The sequence below is a fragment of the Sinocyclocheilus rhinocerous genome, unplaced genomic scaffold (genome assembly GCF_001515625.1).
Source record: "Sinocyclocheilus rhinocerous isolate Xijiao unplaced genomic scaffold, SAMN03320098_v1.1 scaffold447, whole genome shotgun sequence".
Taxonomy (NCBI): Eukaryota; Metazoa; Chordata; class Actinopteri; order Cypriniformes; family Cyprinidae; genus Sinocyclocheilus; species Sinocyclocheilus rhinocerous.
This window is the reverse complement of record NW_015648653.1, coordinates 650,741-676,079: the sequence shown is the minus strand read 5'-3', so window position 1 is coordinate 676,079 and position 25,339 is coordinate 650,741. Positions and strand designations below refer to the sequence as shown.

General features: G+C 35.0%; 2 protein-coding genes across 2 annotated transcripts in view; one reads left to right on the top strand and one right to left on the bottom strand.

Moving 5' to 3' along the window:
* Nucleotides 1-627: 627 nt before the first annotated feature.
* LOC107710173 (cytosolic 10-formyltetrahydrofolate dehydrogenase-like) lies at nt 628-14,306 on the bottom strand. Its single transcript, XM_016514918.1, has 21 exons — nt 14,210-14,306; nt 9,920-10,046; nt 8,183-8,417; nt 7,204-7,369; nt 6,910-7,011; nt 6,714-6,803; nt 6,449-6,589; nt 5,052-5,243; nt 4,389-4,508; nt 4,163-4,290; nt 3,684-3,834; nt 3,239-3,309; nt 3,029-3,134; nt 2,831-2,918; nt 2,530-2,623; nt 2,290-2,389; nt 2,101-2,199; nt 1,636-1,801; nt 1,450-1,555; nt 1,120-1,319; nt 628-952 (listed from the first exon to the last, which is right to left on the bottom strand). The coding sequence occupies exons 2-21, from the start codon at nt 10,044-10,046 to the stop codon at nt 897-899; spliced, it is 2,538 nt and encodes an 845-aa protein (XP_016370404.1). The 5' UTR covers nt 14,210-14,306; the 3' UTR covers nt 628-896.
* A 5,025-nt stretch (nt 14,307-19,331) lies between these two features.
* Nucleotides 19,332-25,339, top strand: part of LOC107710158 (cilia- and flagella-associated protein 100) — a 10,004-nt gene continuing 3,996 nt past the window's right edge. Inside the window, exons 1-11 of the mRNA XM_016514891.1 lie at nt 19,332-19,496; nt 19,854-19,942; nt 20,233-20,410; nt 22,063-22,130; nt 22,300-22,463; nt 22,695-22,775; nt 22,864-23,066; nt 23,225-23,321; nt 23,400-23,433; nt 24,123-24,277; nt 24,370-24,505. Of these exons, the coding sequence (XP_016370377.1) occupies nt 19,469-19,496; nt 19,854-19,942; nt 20,233-20,410; nt 22,063-22,130; nt 22,300-22,463; nt 22,695-22,775; nt 22,864-23,066; nt 23,225-23,321; nt 23,400-23,433; nt 24,123-24,277; nt 24,370-24,505 (1,233 nt within the window). The 5' untranslated portion in view covers nt 19,332-19,468. The remainder of the gene's footprint in view (nt 19,497-19,853; nt 19,943-20,232; nt 20,411-22,062; nt 22,131-22,299; nt 22,464-22,694; nt 22,776-22,863; nt 23,067-23,224; nt 23,322-23,399; nt 23,434-24,122; nt 24,278-24,369; nt 24,506-25,339) is intronic.

The window sequence follows — 25,339 nt, the reverse complement described above, 5'->3', positions numbered from 1 at the left end:
AGGCTATATCTTTAACACCAAGCATTTCTGCAGACTCTGTTGATCTTCTCCTTGATTCCTTTAACTCAAAAGTTAAGAATGTTATTGATGATTTTGCTCCTGTGAAAGTCAGCAAGAAGACTGGCAGACAAAAATCAGTATGGAGAAAATCAACAGCAGTACAGAGTATGAAAAAACAATGCAGAAAAGCTGAGTGGATGTGGCGGAAGACGAAACTTGAAATTCGCTGTAGCATCTATAAAGACGGCCTTCATGCTTTCAATGTGGAACTAGCCTTAAAATATTTTTTTACCCAAAATTGTTTTGATGGCTAGACAGACATTACTTCACAGTATCTCAACTTAAGCAATTATCTCAAAATAAATGATAAATGAAACAACATTCATTATAATAATTGATAAAAAGTTTGATGTATGGTCCTTGATTTCTCGGAGCTTATATACAGTAAAAATACAAACATATTGTCCGCACACTGATGAAACTGCTCCATAAAAATAATTTATAATAATAAATTATTTTTATGGAGCAGTTACATCAGTGTGCGGACAATACGTTTGTATTTTTGCTATAGTTTGACTTTTTTTTGTCCTGCACCTAAGCCCCGTGTGGGTTTGTGGGATGTGCGCAACTTTCTTACGCTTATATACAGTAAGACATTTACAGATACTGTGTAAAACTAGGAAAGTAAGAACTAAAGCCTTAAGGGGAACTTGTGATTTGATTTGATTTTCTTAATTGTCGGAACTGAAATGCAATCCATTATTACACACAAAACGAATGTAATTACTAAGTCATGACAATTTACTTGAAGGCTAAACTGAAATTGTCCTTAGCTGCTACTTTTGAGCACTAAAATGCAATCATTTTATGTTGTGCACTATATGTCCAGTATTTTATTAGTATTCAACAGTCACACATTTAATCTTCAGATACTCATTCAGAGCTTCTTGTCCTGTTGGGAAGAAATACACCTAGTTAAAACAATATAAAAAAGTATTTTTGTAAGATAAATAATAACTGAAATATAGTGCAATGACAACTCAAAAAACCTGTTGGGTATGTGTTCATTTAAATTAATTTATCATGCATCATATTTATGATATCATATTTATGTCTTACCCAAATCTTTGCCAAAGCCAGACTGTTTGAAGCCACCAAAAGGAGCAGCGACATCGGTCTTGTTGTAAGTATTGATGAACACAGTGCCAGCCTGAAGTTTTTCACTCACATACAGAGCCTTACTGATGTCACGTGTAAACACACCTGATGCTAAACCATATTCTGTAGCATTAGCCCTCTGCAGCACTTTGTCAACATCTCTGAATGAGGGAGATTGAGGAAAAGGCAGTTTACAATGTTGCTTTTGGTCATGTTGTTACAAATCTGAAATATTAGTACAATGTATACAGTTAAAGAGTTTAGAGGTAAAAGTCGCTTATTTCTACCAACCCATTACTGAATTTGGAGATGATCATGATGGGCCCAAAGGACTCCTCAATAGCAATATACATGTGATCCTGCACGTCAGTGAAAACAGTTGGTTCAAAGAAGAAACCTATAGAGATAGAAAGTGTAAAGAACATTGTACTTTTCCCCTCACTAAGACTTATGCATATTCTCACACACTCCTCTAACCTGGACGGTTCACTTGTTTCCCTCCAAACACTAAGTTTGCTCTTTCTTTGACCCCTTTTTCACAGTATTCCACCAGTTTGTCCAGATGGGCTTTGTGGTTCTGGGGGCCATGGTCTGTGGAACGGTCTAGTGGATCACCAATCTTCATCTTCTTTATTTCATTGACCTACATAGATGTAGTTGTATATGTTATGAGCTTTGAATTAAGATATTGGAGTTACAAATTAATTATAAAATCACGAATTATTAGCTCATCTAGGTTTTACATTATTACACTTCAGTTAAAATCAAATGGTCTTAGTTAAATGATTTTAAGAGGTTTAAGAAGTTAGTATGACTACATTTTTATATATGATATACTGATATACGGTCATAACTCACAAGAGTGCGGGATTCAGCCACAGGTAACAAAAAGAAATATATGTAAAAATAGAGATGAAGCTATTAAATCATATTGTTCTTTACCACTCTCTCCACAAAAGTGTCATGGATAGATTCCTCAATGAAAAGTCTCCCTGCTGCAATGCAGTTCTCTCCCTTATTGAAGAACACAGAGCTCATACCCTGTAGACAAGAAGTGTGTGTGAAAACATGTCTGAGATTACAACCATAATTTGCAAATACAATTGTGTGATGGTACTGAGGTAAACAAACCATTCTGACAGCCTTGTCCAGATCACAGTCATTAAAGATGATGAGAGGAGACTTTCCTCCTAACTCAAGAGAAACCTTCTTCACATTGCTGACTGCACAGCTAAAAGATCAATTGATCATTTCCAACTTTTATTTAAATTCCATTTGTAATTTACTACAAAAATTGAGATCTGAAAACATCAAATTAAAGAAATACTTAAACCCCAGCATTGTTTCGATTTTTAATAGATGCTCATTCACCTTTTCATTATCTGTTTGCCAATCTCAGTGGAGCCGGTGAAGCCAAGTTTTCGAACATCAGGGTGGTCAGACAGCCGCTGACCGACCAGAGACCCTAAAATTTACATATTCAACAAATATTCAATGAATCTACAAGCAGATAGTTTTAAAAATTAATCAGATGTACTAAAAAGTCAATTGTGCAAAGAATTTACAATATTGATCCTGAATTGTGTACAGAAAATAGTTACAGTTTATCAGTTTTCATTGACAGATTTGGGCTAAATTCAACTTTATTGTGTATGTTTTGTGTTATATGTACCAGATCCTGGTAGTATGTTCACCACGCCTTTTGGAAACTTTGCCAATGCAGTTAATTCAGCAAACTTGAGAGCAGTCAAAGGTGTGACCTAGAATTGAATGCAGAAACACAGTTCTTAAATTCTGTGTGTATGTTGTTCGAGTTAAATATGCCATGCCCATGTGCATTTTTGTTTTAATAGTAACTGCAGTTCTTTACCTGTGCAGGTTTGAGCACCACAGTGTTTCCAGCTGCTAGGCAGGCTGCAGTCTTCCATGCCAGCATCATCAGTGGATAATTCCAAGGAATGACAATGGCACACACACTGAACATAAACAAACAACAGCTAAATATTCTCAACAGAGATTTTTTCATGGCGAGGCTGGACGAAAACTGGAGGATTTTTTGTCTGGGGAGAGTTGATTTTACCCAATTGGTTCTTTCTTGGTGAAGGTAAGGTTTCGATTAGGTCGAGCCTGGTTGATAGGAATAGTGCAGCCCTGTGGAGAATATTTTAATATATTTCAGACACACACAAGGATAGGTTCATTTTTTTAATATTACTAAAACTGTAGTTTCCAATACAATGCAGTCAAATTAGATTTAAATGAATCTTCTGGGTTCAATACAAATTAAGCTCAATCAACAGCATTCAGTGCATATTAATTATCACAAAATTCAACCCTTGTTTTATTTAAAAAAAACAAACAAAAAAAAAATTTCAAAAATGTTTAAATAAGGTGAATAAAGCTTGAAAAAACACAGAATGTATAATTTAATAACAGAATATCCTAAATATGACACTGTGGCATTCATCACAAATGATGGCTGATAAATAAATATTCTGATAAATGACAAACACACACAAACAAACCTGAATCTTGTCACACCAGCCAGCAAAGTATCTGAATGTCTGAACAGACATGCCGATGTGTGTTTTGAGGGCAAGAGTATAGACTGCTCCTGAGTCTATGCTCTCAATAGTGGCCAACTCTTCCTGATGCTGCTCCATCAGATCAGCCAGTCTGGAGAATACAAACATGCACACAATTAAGAAACTTTACTAATATGTGTATTACTGCAGAGACTGTGCTACAAATAATCATCATCCATCACATATAGTTGTATATTTCCTTTCTGTAGTCATCCTTGTCGAATTTATTGATACTTCATAAGAGAACTCTTTGGTCAATCAAAAAGCTCATATTTTCATAACGTTTTTTGCCAGTATGGTCTGAGCAAAGATAATCAGAGTCAAATTTGGTAAGTATGTTATTCAAACAATTACCAGTTCAATGCAGAAAGAAAGAAATCTATGTGTAACTGCAGTGTTTAAATATAAAATGCATGTACTTATAGAGTAGTTTGCCTCGGTCTCTGGGGTTCATCTTGCCCCACTCTCCCTCCTCAAATGCTTCTTTAGCTGCAGCCACTGCCTTTTCCACATCTGAGATCTGAGCTAAGGACACATCACAGATTGCCTACACACAAACAAAAGCTGAAATTAAGCATGTGAAAAAGAATCAAACATATAATGCAGATATATTGAGAGTGGAAAAGGAATTTGTGTCCAGTGTACCTGTCCATCAGTGGGGTTAATGGTCTTATAGGTCTTTCCCCCTTCAGCATCTACAAACTCCCCATTTATGAAAAGCTGGTGTGGGATTTGGATTGTCATATTGTTCAGTTTCTTTTCCACCTACAACAGACATGCGGATACATATTTAGAAATACATTTTTAAAAAAATACAGTATAAAAGACAATTTACCTAATCAACTTTGCTGTTTTCATAAACAGTCAGTAATTCTAAGTTTGATACTTGCAATACGTTCCAAAATTGGACATGTTTACCACAGTGTTTGAAGTCCAGATCTACATTATCTTTTAAATTAAAAATCTGAAAATCTGAATTTTTATAGCAATAATGGGAAAATGTCCACTTTCAAATATACAACAATTAGTGTCCTCAGTTCCAAAAATTTTTTTTGAGTGTTGTTAAAAATAATGATGTACCACTTCGGCCCCAAATTTTTTTGAATGTGTTGCAGGCATCAAACTTACAATGAGTGTATATTTGGACTTCTAGAGTTCCTGATATTCTCTGTAATCATATGTTTCAGCATTGTATTTTTGTATATGAATTATATATGTACAGTGTGTGTGTGTGTGTGTGTGTGTGTATATATATATATATATATATATATATCAAGCAGAGCAAAAATAAACAGAAGCAAAACTAACATAGTCTACAGTGAACTCTTCTTCCTCATCCTCTCCTCTCAGTTTCCTCACACACATTTGAATGAACTCTTCAAAGCCAGCAAATTGTTTTTCGTCCTCAGAGAGCTCCACAGTGGAACTGAGAGCAGCTTTAAAATACTGGGATGCAGCAATCATCTTCCCATCCTCAAACTGCAGGTTCTTCACAAGCAACTACATACAAGTATAAACACACTTTATGTGCAAATACACAGACACACACTCATCTACAGTCTTGCATTGCACATTTTATTGGGTAAATGTGTAAATGAATACTCAAAAATTTAAACTCAACCTCATGTCATTCTAAACCTGTAAGAATTTTTTAAATTCTGTGACACACAAAAGATATCTTGAAAGATGTAAGTGTCTAAACAAAGATTGTCAAATGTTTGGAACAACATGGTGAGTGAGGGGTGAATAATAATGACCTATCCAGTAGGGCCCAAGTACAAGTATGTTTTTGTCCATTACCATATGGCTAGAATTCTGCTGAATCCTTGAATTGAGACAAAATAAATTGTATAGCTTAGATTTCATTCCCATCCATCCATTTTTACACTTTTCACACAGAAAAAAGTGTTCATGCAGAATTTGGTACTGATCATCTAGTGACCCTCATGACAAAAACATTTCAGTACATTCAGTACATAATTTCTAAGATGTGATCTAACTGATTTTTCAGCGGTGGCTCATAGTGACACACTGAAACAGTAAGACGTCTGTTTAGCATGTTTGCACTGAAAATGCTTCTGTTGCTAGGGGCAATAACCTAATTGTGCTAACTGCCCTTACCAAAAAGTAGGGTAAGGGTGTGACTGAAGAAGTTGACATTTGACTCCAAAGCAATTGTATCCACAGCATCAACAGGATCTATTCTTTCGAATTTGTCTATTTTGGTCATGGTCCCTTCACATGTGCTTGGACCGTGATGATTGCAGCTTGCACTTAAAAGGACAGTTCACCCAAAAATGAAAACTGTCATCATTTACTCACCCTCGTGTCATTCCAAAAGGGTATGACTTTGTTCAGTAATTTTTTTCCTCTTTTTTGTCCATACAATGGAAGTCAATGGTCACCAAAGTTTTTCAGTTACCAACATTCTTTTTTTTTTTTTTTTTTATCAGTAGAAGAAATAAATACATACAGGTTTAAGACAACATGAGTGTGAGTAAATTATGACAGAATTTTCATTTTTGGGTGAACTATACCTTTAAATTTTGGTTGGTAAAGTCACAAATCCACCCTACTACTCAGGCCAGCACAAACACATCCTGCTGAAACTACGTGGTGCTATATTAAATATGTTTAAGTTTTTGCCTATATCAAGTTTAGCAATTTTAATAGCATAATTTAAAAACGTTTCTGCATGTCCTTACCATCTTGCCATCATTCCCAAAAAGAACAAGGCCATTTTTGGTAACCAGACCAGGTCGACTTGCTCCAGGGATTTCCAGAGGTTGACCATTACTTGAAAAATGGTCATTTTCCAACAGTGTTGATCCATAAAATGAAACATTCTACCAAAAGAATGAAAATAATACTGTTGCAACAAGAGAAGTTGTTTGCACAAAATTTAATGCATTTGACTAAGAGTCTCTGCATGTTTCATGTGCTGTTGTGTATGTTAGTTAAAACACTCACTTTGCCATCAATCTCTGCCCAGGCTCCAGGTACTCTGTCATTTCCTCTGATCCAGTTATGAATGGCTTCTGCTGACTGGTTCCAGTCAATCTATTCAACCAACCATAGATAGTTATTGTTTTAATGTTGTGTACAGCATTGAGGTTGAAGCTATACATCTATATATCGGATGTTGTGCAGCGGCAGAGAACTCCACCTTTGAATTTTCTTTCTTCTGAATACACTCATATGTGGCTCCTTCCTCTGGTTGCTTGATTCTCGGAGCTGTACCCGCTGCAATTAACCTGACTGCCTCCACCTAAAACAAAAGCACACACACAAGAATCCAAGGGTGCACTCAAATACAACTCCATCAGACTACTTTCTGGACTTTAAATCCTGCTTATCCTACATTAAAACAGTGAATTGAATGCTTTTTTAAATCTACTATATAGTATACTATAGTTTGCAATATGATGTAGCTGTAGAAGTTTCTGCATTGATTCCACACCATGCCTTTAACTCCCTCCGGGAACAGGAAGCGTTTGTAGATGCTGTTTACGTTGTCATTTGGCTCAACGTCGCATTCTCTTTGTAAAAGAATTGGTCCTGTGTCCAGTCCATCATCTGCCCAGAATATAGTAAACCCACCCTTCTTATCACCATGAATCAGAGTCCTAAGAGAAACAAAATAGCAAAACAAAATTTATGTTAAAACAACATAATTTTACATCATTTACACACCCAAGAATTGTGTCATCATTTACTCATCCTCATGCTGTTTCTTTCAGTGAATAAAATATTGTGCCAAGACCCAAAATATAAAATATGATACTTTTTAAACACATATGATAATTAATAACATTTGCAGATAATTATACAACTACAAAAATAAATGTTATGTGCTGAGGAAAACATTAAAGGGGTCATATGATGCGATTTCAATTTTTCCTTTCTCTTTGGAGTGTTACAAGCTCTTGGTGCATAAAGAAGATCTGTAAAGTTGCAGACGCGTTTCAGAAAGGCGGGGCATAGAGGAGAAACAATAATGTACAGTATGTGTAAAAGAATGTGTTTTTTGAAACTTAAACCACATAAACACATTGCATTACACCAAATACACAAAATAATGTTCTTTTTAGCAACATCATATGACCCCTTTAAAGAGAACATGTATCCATCAAAGCACCTGATAGCAAGCTGCTTTAAATTATATGCATTTGGTTGAAACACTAAATATAAAGCATTTTCATGTTTATGACAACTCACACACTCTACCTTACATCTGATTTTGTATTTCACAAAAGAAAATAATAAATTAAGTAAAATGAAATGAAATTAAAAAAAAAAAAAAAAGTGAACTATTCCTAAATCTAATTAGGTATGCCACTAATCTTTCTCTTACTATCATATTTCTAATTACCACACGTATACACACACACACACTCACTAATAAAACACAAAAAGAACACACATACACACAGACATACCAGTTAATGGCAGAGGCACCTCTGTGTCTGGGCAGCAAAGAGGGATGATAAATGATGGACCCGTGTGTTGGGTGATCTATCACTTCCATAGGGATGAATTGAGAGCAGAAAGGAAGAACATTCAGTTCAGCACCAACGGCCTTATACTGATCCACCACCTCTGTGATGGCCTTTCCCTTCAGCCTCCAACGGGGAAACTTGAACACTGGCACGCCATCCTTCTCTGCCTCAGTCGCTGTGGAACGTTTAAAGATTTATTTCAATTTGTGTAACCATTAACTTTCCTCAAACCATCAGATTCATATGCACAAAAGAGCAGTGCCGAAGCACAACTGCCATCAAAGAACTTTCTGCAAATAACATGCAATTTTATATTTCAACCACAGACGTTAGCCAAAGTTTCATAGTGCAGCTAATTCATAATTCATTACATTTTTCGGGAGTCCCACAACAAGACAATTAACAGCCTGAACTAATCTTGTCTTGTCATTTAACAACCTGAACTAATCTTGTCTTATCATATTTTATATTTTAAGATACTTATTGACCTTAACACATAGTCTTGAGTTTTCTTCTGCATGTTTATAAATGTTGGTTGCATCACATGACTTATTTGAATATTTGAAGGATAGTTGCTTATCAAATATTCAATATATTTTAAATTATTTACATTTTATATAAATATTTCAACTTTAATTATTTTAATGAAACTTCTTTAATTATGAACAGTTAATTAGCAATTAACAGAACAGTTGTATCACCCTGATATTTTAATACAGAATATAAAAACATATTCACTGAAGAAGAGATGTATTCAAATCATTTTATGTAAGAACTCCATTTATGTATGAATTCCATTTTTAATGTATTTTTGAAAAAAGGACAGATTCACATCAAGATGAATGTTTGGTGCAAGAGTAGAGCTGCTGCTGTTACATAAGAGAGTGCTGTTACTGTCAGAGAATGAATTTGCATTTCATTCAGCCTGCCTGCCATATTTTGGCACTGGTCTGAACAAATCACTAGTGAAAATTTGACCAAATTTTCACTCCAGACATTTGTGCAAAAATGAAAATTCTGTTATCATTTACTGACCATTTTGCTATCCCTGATATTTGACTTCCATTCTTCAGATGAACACAAACGAATACTTAAAAAAAAAAAATCGATCTCTGAGTCCATATAATGTAAAATATCAGTCCCTCAAACTTGATGCTTCAAAAACCACATAAAGTGAACATGACGGTAATCCATACAACAGTCGAAGACTCAGTGCCTTCTGAAACAAAACGATAGGCATGTGAGAAAATATTATATTTTACTCATGAAACTCACATGAGAAGTGATGCGAAAGCACAGAGGATTTGTTGCATAAGTTTCACAAATCACTTTCATCACACTTCATGGTTTGACGTTCACAGTGATGGTTTATAAATAATATAAAAATATTAGTATTTTTCTACACAACTATTTTTTCACTTCAGAAGACTAAATTGGGGTCATATGGAATGCCATTGTATCTGTTTGTGTGTTCATTTCAACTTCAAGGTACTCTTGTTGTGACAACTCTATACATTAAATGGAACCAGAGACAGCTTACTTTTCTAAAAATCTGTTTGTGTTCCACAGAAGAAAAAGTCATATAAACCTGGGATAGCGTGGGTAAATTATGAGAGAATTATCCCTTTAGGAGTAACGTCAATGATCCTTACAGAAACAAAGCTATGAGAGACTTACCAAGTGAGTCCACTTTTCCATCTTTGTCAGGGATGGTGAATACACCAACAATCGTGTGGCCATCCTTCTTCAGTTCTTTGTACACTTCCTGTCCAAAGAGACTCTGGCCAATCACGGCGATCTTCATCTGAAATGAAAGGAACACATACAGGTTAAAACCTATTATTGACAACACATACAACTACTACTATTACTATACATGGTAGCATATTAGTTATGAAATCAAGTATGAAATAGTTTGACGACCTCTTTTGCAAGCAGTTAATTTAACCGTAAACTTCCTATAACAATAGAAAAAAACTCTTGAGGTTTTCTCTCTTTCTGCATTTCACTTCTCTAGCTTGTTTGCTTCTCTGTCTTAAAATTAAAACTTGGAATTTAGTACTGCAGATATTGTTGGTTATGATAAATTTCTTGTCAAGTTGCTTTGGAATGATTTCACAAGCCTGTGTTTGTTATGCAAAACCATGTTCAAGGGAATTTCAGGTAGTCTGGCCTCCCACTGACTCTGCTCAAAGAAGAACCCTCCAAAACTGTTGCTTAGTGAATCAGTGTTTGTACTGGTAAAGTGTGAATAGGGAATTCACTTAGCAACCTCTATCATGATTGTGCCCTTGAGCAGGACACGTAACTTTACCAGGGCTCAATAATAAAGATGGACTGGACAAAGAGGCCAATGTGAGCATTTCAAGCAAGTTAACAGAACTGTCACCTGCCTGTTTTGGACATTCTTACAACTCAATGATCTTATATTAATTGATTATGTACATCTGTTTTTATGCCTTGCAAGTGTAAACATTTATTTTACTCTTTATGCCATTTTTTTACAGCATAGATGTTTAGGGAGTTACTAGCTTTCACAAAATTGCATTAGCTCTAAAAGTATTCATGCTTTTTAATGCAGTTTTAGTGCTGACAACAGGCTTAATGTAAATGTCTCTGTGTGTGCATCATGTTTCATTGAGATTGTGTTTTGCATAGATAAACAAAGGTAATTTTGAGGGGGAAAATGAAAACTATTTGCTTGGTCAATGTCTTTGTGGTAAATAGAGTGACATTTTAAAATAACTGAAATAATTTCACAAAATGATACGGACCTGTAATGCACTCAAGACCTGCCTAGAACTGCTTTAGCTGCGCAGTTTTTATACTTTCATTTTGAGTAATATGTTCATTCTTAATTGCTTAATTCACTATGTTAATTGCTTAATTTACTATCTTGTATGCAGTTTAGGAACCCTTGCAACATGTCAGGCGTCCATAAAATCAAAGTGAACCAGATGTGTCGAGCTCCAAGAAAGATAACAGAACTATAACTGTAGTCTATATGTTTTGCGCTCTGTATTGAAAGTCTTCTGAAGCCATAAAATAGCTTATGTATTTATTTTATTGATTAGTCACAAAAAAATTTTCCCTTTTGCTCGTTCCAAATATGATATGCCTACAAACCATACATGTGTGAAAAAAGGGGAGTTGGAACTACGTTGAAACTACATTTACCCTGCTTGACACTTTTCATGAGATTTTTTCACAGAACTTGGTGCACATTAAAGGAAACATTTATTTGCAATGCCAGGGGGCGTTATCATTTAAGAATGACCTCAAAGCTATGCAACTGCAGTGAATAAAGTTGAAACTTGCCACCAAAACAATTTATATTTATTTATTTAGCAGACACTTTTATACAAAGTGACTTAAAATGAGGAAAATCACAAACAATTTGTCATAGGCGCCATCAGTATTTATAGTATATGATGTACTATAAATATTGGTGTATAAACTAGATTAGCACACAACAGACCAGAGTACAAAAGCCTTCTTTTAAATTTGGCTGTTTTGGTTATGTTCCCCACACTGGGTGGTCACTGCTTGCAGCTATATATTTTAAACCATTTTTTCCCCATTCGAATTTTCAAACTCCTCCTGTTTGTGTTCAGCAGATCTATACCAAATTTTTATTAAATCAACTTTCTGTCAAAACATTATTAAAAGCTTTTCAGAGAGAGAAAAAAACAAATTTCTGTAATGCATTAATAAATTTGAGGAAGGGGACACCAAACAGTAAATAAATAAATCGTTCTTGTTCACTTCCATGCACTGACTCATATTTTGTAGTGTATAACTGAATGTATTAGGACATGTCATGTATGAATAAACTTGAGATGTTGTTCATTCAGATAGAAATGTGAGTTAATCTCGTTTAACAAGGAGAAGAGGGTTTTGGATCAAATAAAAAAAGATTATAAAAGACAGACCATAAAAAAAAGTGTGTTGGATTTTTATGATTTAATCATGTACATTGGTACCACCTGAATAAATTAACACAAACATAATTTGTTCACCTAATGTTAAAATGTTAAAAATGTCATTAAACAAATAGCATTTGTTTGTGAATGACAACCTGCTGACTGAAACAGTAACTGGATGAAGGGGTCACAGTCACACTATTTAAATTATATAAGAATGTTGTTGAACCTATTACTGTTGTCTTTTTCTATAACTTTTTTCTACAAAGACCAGTTGTCATCTGTCATCTGTTATAATTCTCATGCTTTTGTATTGGACTTATGACATGAACAACTGTGTTTTCGAATAAATATGTTGAGTCAATGATTCATTTAATGGTTTAATGCTCCAAAAGACACTTACTGGTCGCCACTTACTTGTGCAATGAAGTAACCTTGAAAAAGGGACAATGAACAAAAGGGTAAGAAGCAACGTTTATTATACAATCCATGTTGTTCATGATTTTATTGCTGATTTGAAATATGTTTTCATAAATAAGTCATTTTTGTGAATCAATTTGAGATTCAGTCCCCATTGAATTACACAGGGGCTGTACTTCCATGACAGATGCCTGAGTGCGTTCCCAAGATGGCTGTCGATCACTTGCCTAAAGAAAACGGTTATATTGAGATTCAAGTTCATAATACCATAAGCTGACTTGTACACACAGTTTATTGTATTGTTATTATTTTCATTTAAGTAGGTTTTTACGAACAGTTCAAGGCCTACAAGGGCAATTGCATCCCCCTGCACAAATGGGTCCAAATGATTCCATTGACTGAAAGGGGTTTTAATGCGTGTCTGATTGGAAAATCTACACATTTGACTTATGATGTCATCTTTACTATGACTTTAACTGCCTTTTTAATTAATGTTATTTATAATGGTAAATAAAGTGGTTATAATGGTTCTTTACCTTCTCTGCATGCTAGATCAGCCTACGCTAGCCAGCTAGCTGCATAGCTTATTATTATGCTTGACCAACTTTGATCATTTTTTAAGAACATTTAATGGGAAACAAGAAACATGTATTTAATATGTTGTATTACATTTCATTTAAAACATAATATATTTAATAAGATCACCTGTAGTATGATACTGCAGGGAGTAAAATAAAAATGTGAAAGAACTAATACGAGCTACAGTTACAAACAGGTGTCCCATTTGTGCGGGGGTCCGCATACACTTCATATCACTGCTAAATCGAGAACCGCATGTTTGCAAATCCGAATTGCAAAAAAAGTGTTTGCAGAAGTAGACATGGCCTATAGTTCACAGTATAGTTATAGACATGGCCTATAGTTGGCCTATAGTTTAACAGTGTTTGCAACAGACGCGAACTGTTCCAAACGATTCAGTTCGATTTGGCGAACCAGTTCAACTGGTTTACTGAAAAGAACCGGTTCAAATGAACGATTCGATTCGTTCACGAACCAAATATCACTAGGCAGTAACATTCCAAGCCGGACAACAGAAAAGGTCTTAAAATTAGTATTCAAAAATTAATTTATATCAAAAAGTAGTGAAACCCACCAAAGAAAAGTCGCATTATTGAAGGATAATGTTAGTTTCTCAATCAGAGTGCACTGCAGGGTCACAGTTCGATCAACGAGATACGCCCACAACAATAAATATTTAACCTGACATTTACTGCAAATAACGTGGAACGATTTCATATAGTCTATCCATACAACAAAATCTAGCATGCCACAAAGTTTAGGCTACTATAACGAAAAGAATCAAGTTTAGCCAACACATTAGTCAAATCATATGTTGACATGAACTTTACGAACTAGGCGACATTCTTTTATGCACGTTTGTTTATTTTTAAAAACGTTTTTGCTAACACAAGACTCATTTACGAATGTACGACACGAAAAATGCATGTGTCCTTTGTCAGAAGGAATCTGTCATTGCACACACCAATATGTGACTATTGATATTACGCTTGCATTTTGAGCAAACTACATGTAGGCTACTATCTAGATATTACACTTATCATACCTTTGCAAGTCCAGATTAGAGCAGGAAAGATTCCAGATTCCACAGCAGGAAAGAAAGATTCAGCAGACACTGTTTCTATTTATTTCAACACAATTGTATTGCAGGCCAGCGATCAGACTACCAATAGCGTTATAACAAACGCAAGGGGGTGGAACCGAAAGTTTCACAGTTGTAGAAGCATATGTTGAAATCATAGTGTAAAAACATGACGAATGTAGGACTGTAGGCTTGCTGCTACCACTGAGTTTTTATAAGAGTAAGCTAGAAGATTATAATTACAACAATATAATACTATGAAAGGCCAAAATAAAATTTAATTTGACTGTATTGTATAAAGTTTAGTGACCTTTTTTATTTATTTATTTTTTAAATTGTATTTGTGCCAAATGAATTACATGAAATTTTATCAACAAGTACAGAACAACAAGAACAACAACAAAAAATAAGACATAATAAAAATAAATAAATAAAACCAAAAACTAAAACATTTGCATTTGTGTATAAAAAAATGGCCAAGTGTAATAAAAAGTATACTGATGATGAGAATTTGAGCTATCATAAAAAATAATATTAAATGTGTTTATGCTTATGTTTTGTTTTTCTGAGAGATAGGTAGGCCTTACATAACTTGTTCCAAAGTTCCAAAACACAGACACTTTCACAAGCACTTTTTTGTCTGTTCAATATCACAGAAAGTGCATTTTTCTTCAAGAACACTCAAATAATTAATTTTAACTTTACGCTGAATTCCACAGATTGCTATTTTAGCTCTTGACATGGCTGCTTCAACACTAACTGCGGTTACTGACACCATGCCTTCTTTCTTTGCGTGCACATTTGCGGCGGGATTATGCAAATATTTCCACATAGTGGGGTAGATATGTGGGGGCGTGTTAGAATGAGCCGTTTTAGGGGGGCGTGGCAGAGTCTTAACTTTGATAAAGAATATCTCTTTGGTTTTGAGACTTTAGTCTTTGCAACTTCAGGGATCTTATCTATGCACAATCAGCTTGTAACACTCCAAAGAGAAAGGAAAACTTGAAATCGCATCATATGACCCCTTTAAGTGTGTTCACAGACCTGATTTTTTTTTTTGTCTCAAATTCTTTTAGGAACTTCTGGTTGATTTTTTTATTCTTTGTCTTGAATTCCTAATTGAAATGGAAATTTTGAGTAACTAGCAGGAGAAGAAAGGGGGAAATAGGGCAGCCCTATTATACATCTGTGAACAGGACATTTTGTTGTTGTCCCAGATATAAGTTTAACATAACTATTTCCTCTTACATTAAATGTTTTCACTGCATTGATATTTGATCAAATCAAAGAAACGTAATACAGTAAAAAATTAGATTATGGCTAACAGTATTGAATGCTTTTTGAAGTCTAAGAACATCATTAAAGCAGGATCCAAAACCAAATCACGATAATCAGTAAAATCAAGAACTAACCGTACATTGTTGGATATGTGGCAACCATTCATAAACCCTGACTGGCACTCATCAATCAAACCATCAAGGCTAGATGCCAAAATTTTATAGTTGTTATTTAGCTATGTGATTAGCTTGCAAGTTATCTCCAAAACTGTGGTCAGGTGACACATAAGCACAACTTTGCTGTTAGGAAACAAACGAAAGTGCTTACAGTTCGCCAGACATTACCAGACATTTCATTGGGACTAGGTTTTATGGTCCGATGAATAAAGCTTTTTGGGGGGAAAAAAAATCCCTATTGTAGAGTGTGGTGGTGGATCTTAGATGTTGTGGGGCTGTTTTTCTTTCAAAGGCCCTGGAAAACATATTGTAATACCTGGAAATTAAATCAACACCTGGCTGCCTAAGTCATGAATCAGTTTTCTAAAGTGTTTTTGAAAAATCACATACCCTGCCTTTAAACCATGTCACGGTTGAATCTTCCAGCAGGACAATGATCCATAGTAAATACCAAAATCAACACACAAATGGTTCACTGACCACAGAGTCAGTGCCTTGGCTATCCCAGTCCCCCAGTCTTTGAAAGAAAATCCATAGAAAACCAGTGGGGTGAGTTGAAGAGGACTGTACACAAGCTTGGACCACAGAATATGAAGCATCTGGAAAGTTCTGCATGTGGAAATGGTCTCAGATCAATAGGGGAAGAGTCATTTTAACAAATAAAAATTTGTTATTTGTAATTTTAACAAAGTGAGGCAAACAAATTAAAGAATGCCAATAATCAAGGAAAATCTATTTTATGATCATGACTTACTGCAATTGTTTTACTTTTAATTTAAGTTTAGGTTTTTGAGGGTATATTTTGGGATTGAATGAGTGCACTCGAGAAGGTCCACTATGGTTTCTGACACCACTACAAATGGCTAGTGCCCTATTTGAGGGAAAAGGGGCCATTTCGGACAAAGCCCAGGACTAAACACAGGGAATAAAACTGAACTTAAAGAACCAAAACTATACAGACAAGACATGACAATACTGCATATGCAATCCCATTTAAATCAGTGAACAGATGATGCAGTGACATAGTGCGTGCTTCCAATTTAGATTATTTGAGAGTTCTTGCATAAGAAGTTATATTAGTTTTTAAATGCATTATGGTAAGTAGGCTATGTGTCTTTTTAAGAGGCTACCATTCTAAACGTAATATATCTGCTGTTTTAGAGGAGTGTCTGCAAAAGCTGTGCAGTTATTTTAAGTATGATCTAGGATTAATTTCAATACAGGGTCAATAAAGCCATCATGATTACCATTTTAAAAATACAAACTTGCCCAGAGTATACATACAATTTAATATAGTTTTGTTAGCCACAGCCTAGCCGCGATGTAAGCATGTAAATTACATTTGAAATACAGTATATTAATACAGTAATATGAAATATGTATATTAAATACAGTAATATGATTTAAGCACTGAATCCACTAGAAAGTTCAGCACTCTCAATAGATTTTGAAATGCTTATGAAAGATGTCTCAGCCTTCACCTCACCCAGCAATCTTGATCTCACAGAGCCTATACGTTTACTTCATTTATTCCAGCACACAGACTTGCTTCAAGTTCATATTTGCAGATACTTCACATTCTTTATCACACTTATTGTAAGAGTCTAGTGGTACCATGGTGCACTTTTAGTAACAGACAGTAACACCATAGTACTTAATGTAAATATATTAAATAATAATTACTTTTTTGTTTTAAGATTATACTGTGAAAATGAATAAAGTGTGTTTTTTTGGTCATGGTTTAATCCAGTTTTCACTGGACCTCAGTCAGCCTAGAATCATTATTATACTAGAGTTAATGATTGAAATCTGAGATGTCTATTGACCCTTATTCTGGAGAAGTGAATGACTCAGCAATAACTAATGTAAAATTTCCTAATCCATATAGCAGTTTCAATTCATTACCAAGTGAAGCAAAAATGAGATTAAAAATTCTGCCCTACCTTATTAGACTATTCATCAGTAAACATATTAATCAAACAAGAATAAGTAGAGTGTAGCAGCAAAAGATTAAAAACGTTGATCTTCCCCTTGATCTGTTATTTGTGATCTTCTGTTTCATTAATGGTTCTGCATATGGATCACATCACATATGTTAGCCTTTAGATTTGGAGTGGTTTTGATCTTATCCGTCTGACAGAAGTTTTTTTGTCCGCCTTGGGGATTTTGTGTCCTCCTCGCCATCTCTCTTGTGTGGAGTCCCTCAAAGTTTCATTCTTGGACCTATTCTGTTATGCAGATGATACACAACTTTCTCTGCCTTTGAAACAGAAAGGTGCAAACTCCATAGAACCATTGTTGGACTGTCTTGAGGATATTAAAGCCTGGATGGCCTTAATCTAGATGTCATCTTATCTATAGATCTGGGTGCTATAAAACCATTTGTGAAGCCCATTGTAAAAAAAAAAAAAGTTATTATGGACAGTGACTTTAAACTAGATAAACAGATTAAATTAGTTATTAAACTAGTTTTCCCAGTTGAAGCAATTATCCAAAGTCAAGTCTTTTCTGTCTTTTAATAATTTTGAAAGGATTATTCATATTTTTATCTCGACCTTCCTGGAGTAGCCTACTTTAATGGCCTTTACACAGAATGCTGCTGCTTGTTTGTTAACAGGTACGCATAAGCAAGAATTATTACACCAATATTGGCCTCCCTTCACTGGCTTCCTGTTCACTTTTGAATTGATTTAAGGGGGTCATATGATGCGATTTCAAGTTTTCCTTTCTCTTTGGAGTGTTACAAGCTCTTGGTGCATAAAGAAGATCTGTAAAGTTGCAAAGACTAAAGTCTCAAATCCAAAGAGATATTCTTTATAAATATTCTGTTACACCAAATACACCAAATAATGATCTTTAAAATAGCATCATATGACCCCTTTAAAATGGTATTTTCAGCATTCAAAGCACCAAGATATCTTCACAGCACTTAGGTCCTCTGAGCAATTACTTTTGGTCGTCCCTCGAGTAAAGGCTGAAGAGCAGGGGTGACTGTGCTTTTGCAGTTGTGTAACGGATCTGGTCTTTCTTCTTTTCTCTGCGTTGTGATTTGCCCGTTTTATCCAGTGTTGCCAACTTAGCAGACCTTCCTTTAGCAACTTCCCCTGAAAATTAGTTGGCAACACTGGTTTTATCCTTCACTCGACTTCATGCCCAAGATTCGAAGAACACAGATTGCATTGTAATATTAAACACAGAAAAATATACAAAAAGACATATACCCGAAGAGTAGAAATAAAACATCCCCTTAGTGGTGTTTCGCTGCAGACATTAGCAATCTAAATAAAATGTTAAATAAATTTGCTAACGAGAGTGCGCTAAAGGCCATAACTAATAAAATATATGTTACTTCTCGGATTAAATGGTCAAATTATTAGCTAGACTAACATGGACTCGCGCGTACCACAGGTTAAAAACCATAAGAAGGATCAATCTTGTGCAATACTGCCCCCTACTTTTCATGGAAAGAATGTTCAAATAAAAAGTTGTCAGGGCAACCAAAAACGCAACAAGGGAAAAGTCTCTTCAAACCAGATCATCCGAGTTGCTTTAACTTGCTCTGATCCATCTGCAGTATTAGGGCTATACGTTAGATAATTAAATTCTAAAAATCAATACTTTACAAACGCTCTTGGCAAGATTGATATAGTACATGAACAGACAGAGGCTAAACTTTCCAGGACAAACGTATTCCTACAGAAGCTTGCGATTTCACGTAAGGCAACGCAGATTTTCGTTGATCTAAAGAGTTATTTGCCGTAGGAGCAACATGTCCTCACCTGAATCATCAGCACACAGTAAGGCATACAGATTTCATTCATGGGTGATTCATTTATGAGCAGGTAGTAAGAATTAATACGATAAATTATTGGTATATTTTGCTATTTTTTCAAATAATTTTCTGTGTTAACAATTCTAACGTGGTTAGAATCTGCAGGGAACTCAGTGGAACTAACTTATATCTGCATGTCTTGAATCTGAAGAAATCAGTCTAACATTATATATTAGCAATGATTAATGGATGCGTTGTAACGTTAGCTGTTTCAGAAAATGTACACTTGAAAACACAGAAAATATCATTCGCTCTGTATAAAAACTATGCCAATGAAATGTCGTTGTGGTGATAGGAGTATACATGTGTTTGTCTGATTTAGAAAGCAGTGATGATGTGAACCCTTTCAAAATCTCTGAACACGACGATCTTTTCCAGATGAGGAACAAAGAAAAATCTCAGAGGAAGCTGGTTTGTATAATTTTATACATTGATACAATACATGCCCTTTAAAGATGTGCGATCTGTAATGAGGGACGTATGAAACTTTTAGAATAGTGAACCCAAATGGTTAATTCAATGATAAGGTCACCACAATCTTGTATATTGGTATTGCATCTAATGCACTTACTTGAAATCTGGAGAAGTTAAAAGCACAATCTAAAGTACAGTTACACTAAAAACATAATTTGTGCAACATGAATAAAAACTTAATAATAATAATAAATCCAAACATGAAATTCTGCTCTCTGTTATGGCAGGAGCACCAAAGTAAGTTGGCTTTACCTGTCCATGAGAAGTTGACATTTGCAGGCAGAACAAGGGCAGGACAAACCAAACTGAGGAAGGAACTGAAAGAGGAGAGTAACATACCAGTCACACAAAGGCCTACTCATAGACAGCTCCAAATTATGCCCGCATGGAAGGTATCTATGAAAGGTGAGCCACACCATACCACAGCTTGTCTGCATCAAACATGGGCCATTCTGTGTCAAATCAACCAAATTTCAGAAACATTCCCAGAAGAAAGACCAACATTGCGTCGAATATTAAATGTCAATGGTAACCCAGGTTGTCCAATGTGCTTTAAAACAAAAAATAAAATATATAATAAAAACACAAAACACACTTACTAGACAGTAACAGACAATAGAAAGCAATAAAATGTAAGGCAGAAAAGCTTGAACAGGGATTGTAAATTTGTAAGCCTTATCAAACAAGTAAGTTTTTAAGCTAGACTTAAAAACAGATACAGAGGGAGCAAGTTTAATAGCAATGGGCAAGTCATTCCACCTAAGACTTGGAGCCAAATCACAGGGGGGGTAAAATGACTTTGGAAAGATGACAGCATCCTTATTTTATTTTTAGACAGAGATTAGTAGGTCTATTGATAAAATCTGTTGACTTTAGCAATCATTGTTGCATTATATGCCAATGGTGAAATTATGGGGGAAAAAATGGGAAGATTGTGGTTCTTAATCTTTTCTTGTTCATTTTTCGGGCCCTGTGTGGTTCATTTCTAGAGAAATTGGGATATTAGCGTGGCTCCAAGAGTAAATTGTTAAATTTGTACACTTTTTCAGTGGTCAAAAAACAAATTTTGCATAGAGCTCAGAACAAATGCTGAAACTAGAATTGTATTTTGTTTGTCTCTATCAAAACAATTACATTGAACATCACCTGTCTGAGTGCCAAAAATGGTCAAGTTGAGGTACATTAACTCTTCATAAGATCCTATATTTGAATCAGTTTCAGGGATATTTGGAAGAAGGGATTTTGTTCATTTGAACAGCTTCTGGAACTACCAAGAGTTCAAATATGCAGTATTGTAACTACATGTTTGCAATAAGTTTCATGCCTCCTAGGGAAGTGTGGTTGCTCTCCCCACACATTGTATTCCCATCAATAAACCAAGATTTTCTTCACCTGGATTATATAAGCATTGGAATTTCCTCTTGTTGTAACATCTGAAGCATAGTCATAGATCAAGTAGTATCCACTGCTATGGGGCAGAATCACTGATAATACCACAAACTTTGAAACATGTAACTTATAGAATATTTATGGCACTTAGTTATGTTCTATGCAATTGTTTTTTTGATACAGGGAAACAAGATACATTTTTAGTTTCAACATTTTGTTCTATCAGACAAAGAGCAGTATGAGCTGTATGCAAACATTTGGTTTTTGACAACTAAAAATGTGTACAATTTAACAGTTTACTCATGGAGCCACATTGAAATCCCTATACCTCTGGAAATTAACCAAATGAAGATACCTAAAGAAAAGTTTGTTAACTAAAATCTAAAAGGATATTGAGATATGTTTAATACTTCCTGAGCTACAGGCATGTAAACAAGAAGTGCTTTTTCCCATTTTTGAACTGTCACCATTGTCGTATAATGCAACAGATTGCTAATTGACATATAATGCACCAAAGATTGCTAAATTCAACAGATTTTACTAATAGACCTAACAATGTCTGTGTAAAACCTGTGGTTGAGTTGACACGGAATGACCCACATGTAAACCTACAGCAACTAATATTACATTTTAGCCTAAAAGTACTGTTGTTATTCTGATTTTCTTAGACCCTAATGTTGACAAAGGAGGCATGAATGAATATATCACTAAGAAACGTGAGCTCTTCTTACTGGAGGTAAGATGCCATTTTGTTTTTCTAGCCAGGTAGACATTTGCTCAGTGTCTTTCTTGTTTCCTTTGTGGTTTTGACTGATTTTTCTTTACTCATTTTGTCCTCTTTTCTTCTGTGTCTGATTGTTTTTGTACACACTCTCTCTCTCTCTCTCTCTCTCTCTCTGTTTTAGTATTCTCTGGAAGTAAAGAAAGGAGAGATTCAGCTACTGGAGCAAATGGCTGCAGAAGAAGATGCGAAATTGACAAGAGCTGAGAAGTTCTTGGAAGATGACGCCATCTTGTTTGAAGAATTCCTAAAAGAAAATGACAAGAATTCGGTGGAGGCTATCAAAATGTACCGGTCCTACTAACTTCACTTATAAAACGTTAAAAAGAAACAAAAGTACTGTCATTACAATTGTGTTGCTACTTTAAAGTACAATGCTTGAATTAATGTTTAAAAAGATTTTTAAAAAATTGACATAAATAGCAAAGGATTGTGTTTTTTCATGGACATGCGTTAACACAGTAGAATGCGTGGCCTACATTTATCTTATGTGTAATAAAACCATCAAATGCTGATCAGTGCTGAGCAGGAGACGAAGGTGAAGCTGGAGAAAGTGGCTGAGATCAAGAAGATAACTTCCAAAATGGTGACAATCAAGAGGTATAAACAAATTGTATGATTATTAGCTTTCCCTAATCCTTTCAACAGGTTTGTTTACCTTTTTTCTCCCCTTAACCTTTCATTTTAGTGACATCTCTAAGTATGAGGACATCCTGAAGGAGTATAAAAAGTATAAAGAGTTTCTGCTGATGCTGTCACCTCCAGAATGGCAGGAGAAACAGAGATCCAAGAGCAGACACTCTACTGACTCCACAAATGCTGAGAGGGATGAAAAGCAGACAGAAAAATTAAAAAAGAACAAAGAAAGAAAGACAGCAGAAGGCAGCAAGCGTATGTTGGCAACTTTACAAGCTTTTCAAAAGTTTGTTTAAGAGCAAAGTGCAAAGTATAAAATTCATAGAAGACACTGGTATAAATGTTAGATTTTGTCATATGTTTGCTATGGGTTTTTAACAGATTGTCTTGTTTTCTTCCATTTACACATATAGGTGGAGAAAGACGAGTGGCTCGTGGTTTTCTATCCTCTCGGGAGGCCAGGGCTTCATCTCAACAAAGTGTGAAGTCCAGCCATCAAGGCAGTAAAATGTATACAAACCATAACATTGAGTGCATTGCTTTAAATGTTTTCAATGACATATTAATAATACTTGGTTTTCACTTTAGATCTGCACCTGGGACTGACAGCTCGGATTATGAGGTTAATATCCACTAACATTCTGTTGAATTAAGTAGCCAATTTATTATTCATTTACAAATGTATTATTCATTTATATTTTTACATTTATATGTATTGTTGTAAAGTGTAACACGTTTATATTTCATGCCTAAACCTACTAACCTGAAAAATGTAGGTGTCAGGGTTTGGCTGAATATCATGGTCCTGTTAGCTTCTGCTGGTAGATGCCGTAATCACACCATCTGCCAGCATAATACAGCTTTCTCCATTAATGGCTATTCAGGCAGCATATATATTGCTGTATGTGTTGCTATTTGCTAATATTCAATTGTGGTATAATATATGTTTTTTCAGTGCCCGATTCGCTCTCTTTTTTAAGCGCTTATATATGTGTGAAATGAACTTAGACTATAGGCCAGTGTAATTACACGTATTTTTTTATTTTTTTTCTATTTATGTTTTTATAAAATAAATGCAATTTACATTTATAATTCATTGAATACATCCCTTCTAAAAAAGAGAATGTTTTTGAAAAGAAAAATCTTGGAAAGATAAACTTATTCTCTAAACTTATGCTTACCGTCAACACTAATACGCCACTGGCAGTTGACGAACTGCCACTGAGATGAACAGGAATGCTAACAGAGAGTTTTCCTTTTAGGCAGTATAGACCTCCTTGTTTGAAATGACCACTGTGATGTCTCTTTCAGGAGGACCCTGAGATGTTCTTCAAAGAACCTCAGGATCTATTGAACCTAATGACTGAGCTGGAAGAGCAGAACCTTTCCCTCATCCAAAACACTAGAGAGACAGAAGAGGCTTTGGAGGAGTTCAGACAGAATGCTGAACTGACTCGCAAAAACATGTGTGTACCTGTGTGCAACAACATAGATTTTTTTTTTTTTTTTTACATTTATTCAAGTAAACAATGCTATTTGTTTGTTTGTATACATTCAGGGAGTCTGAGTCAAAGCAGCTAAAAGAGCAGATTGGTATCCTGACTGACACTATTCAGAGGGAGAAAGAGAGAGCAGCAGAGCTGGAAATGAAAGCCAAATTGTTCAGCTTTGAACAGTACAAACCAGAGGACCAGGTAAGAAAAAAAAAATTTGTTGGCCTAATTTGTCATTTTCTTTGTAACTTACATTGACAAACAAAATGCCTGTTGATTAAAACAATTCATCATGTTTTCTTTGCTGACATGATTTTGAATTCTGAAAATGTCATAATATACTGAATATTTTCCCTTCCAAATGTAATGCATTCAGTTTCTGAATAATAAATAGAATATATTTTGCCAATAGTCAGCCGCGGTCTGATGTTGACTTTTTAATTAGCAGTGTGATTCAGTCACTGACATCCTGGTACAACTTTTATTTATAAATATACAGTATATGCCTTTAAGAAAACTTTATGAAAACCATTTAAATGCAGTGTTAATCATATTTAATATTTAATCATTCTCACACGTTAACGTGGTAACTTTGGCAGCCTGTTCAGATCTGATCTACTGAATAATGAGTTGTGGAAAGTATCTGGATAGTATAGTCTTTCAGACACTCATATTAGGTGCTTTAGGAACTGACAAATACAGCAAACTACAGTGTTGGGGAACAGCTTAGTCTAATAAAAGACTGTAACATTTGCTGGAGACAAAGGAGTTAAGGAGTAGATCTATGCAGGCAGACATTAAGTGCAATTAAAAGATCAAATTCGATATATAGTTATTATTTAATGTACTACAAGGCAAACAGTTGGCTATGAACACAATGCGCAAACTTTTACTTGTCCTCCCATACAGCAAAACGCTTAATGTTGTATAATAACGGACTAAGATGATAAAAACAATTCAGTAGCCTATATGTCTTGTTGTTGACTCAAAGTATATACAGACCAACAAATATGAACGTGCATTTTGAAATGCATT

Excerpts from the sequence above, each read along its gene's own strand:
- LOC107710173 (XM_016514918.1), bottom strand. The coding sequence starts at position 10,046 with ATGAAGATCGCCGTGATTGGCCAGAGTCTCTTTGGACAGGAAGTGTAC. Across the intron at positions 3,310-3,683 it reads GCTGGTGTGACAAGATTCAG|GGCTGCACTATTCCTATCAA; the intron begins GTTTGTTTGTGT and ends TATTCTCCACAG. Across the intron at positions 2,624-2,830 it reads GAACATACTACCAGGATCTG|GGTCTCTGGTCGGTCAGCGG; the intron begins GTACATATAACA and ends TGTAAATTTTAG.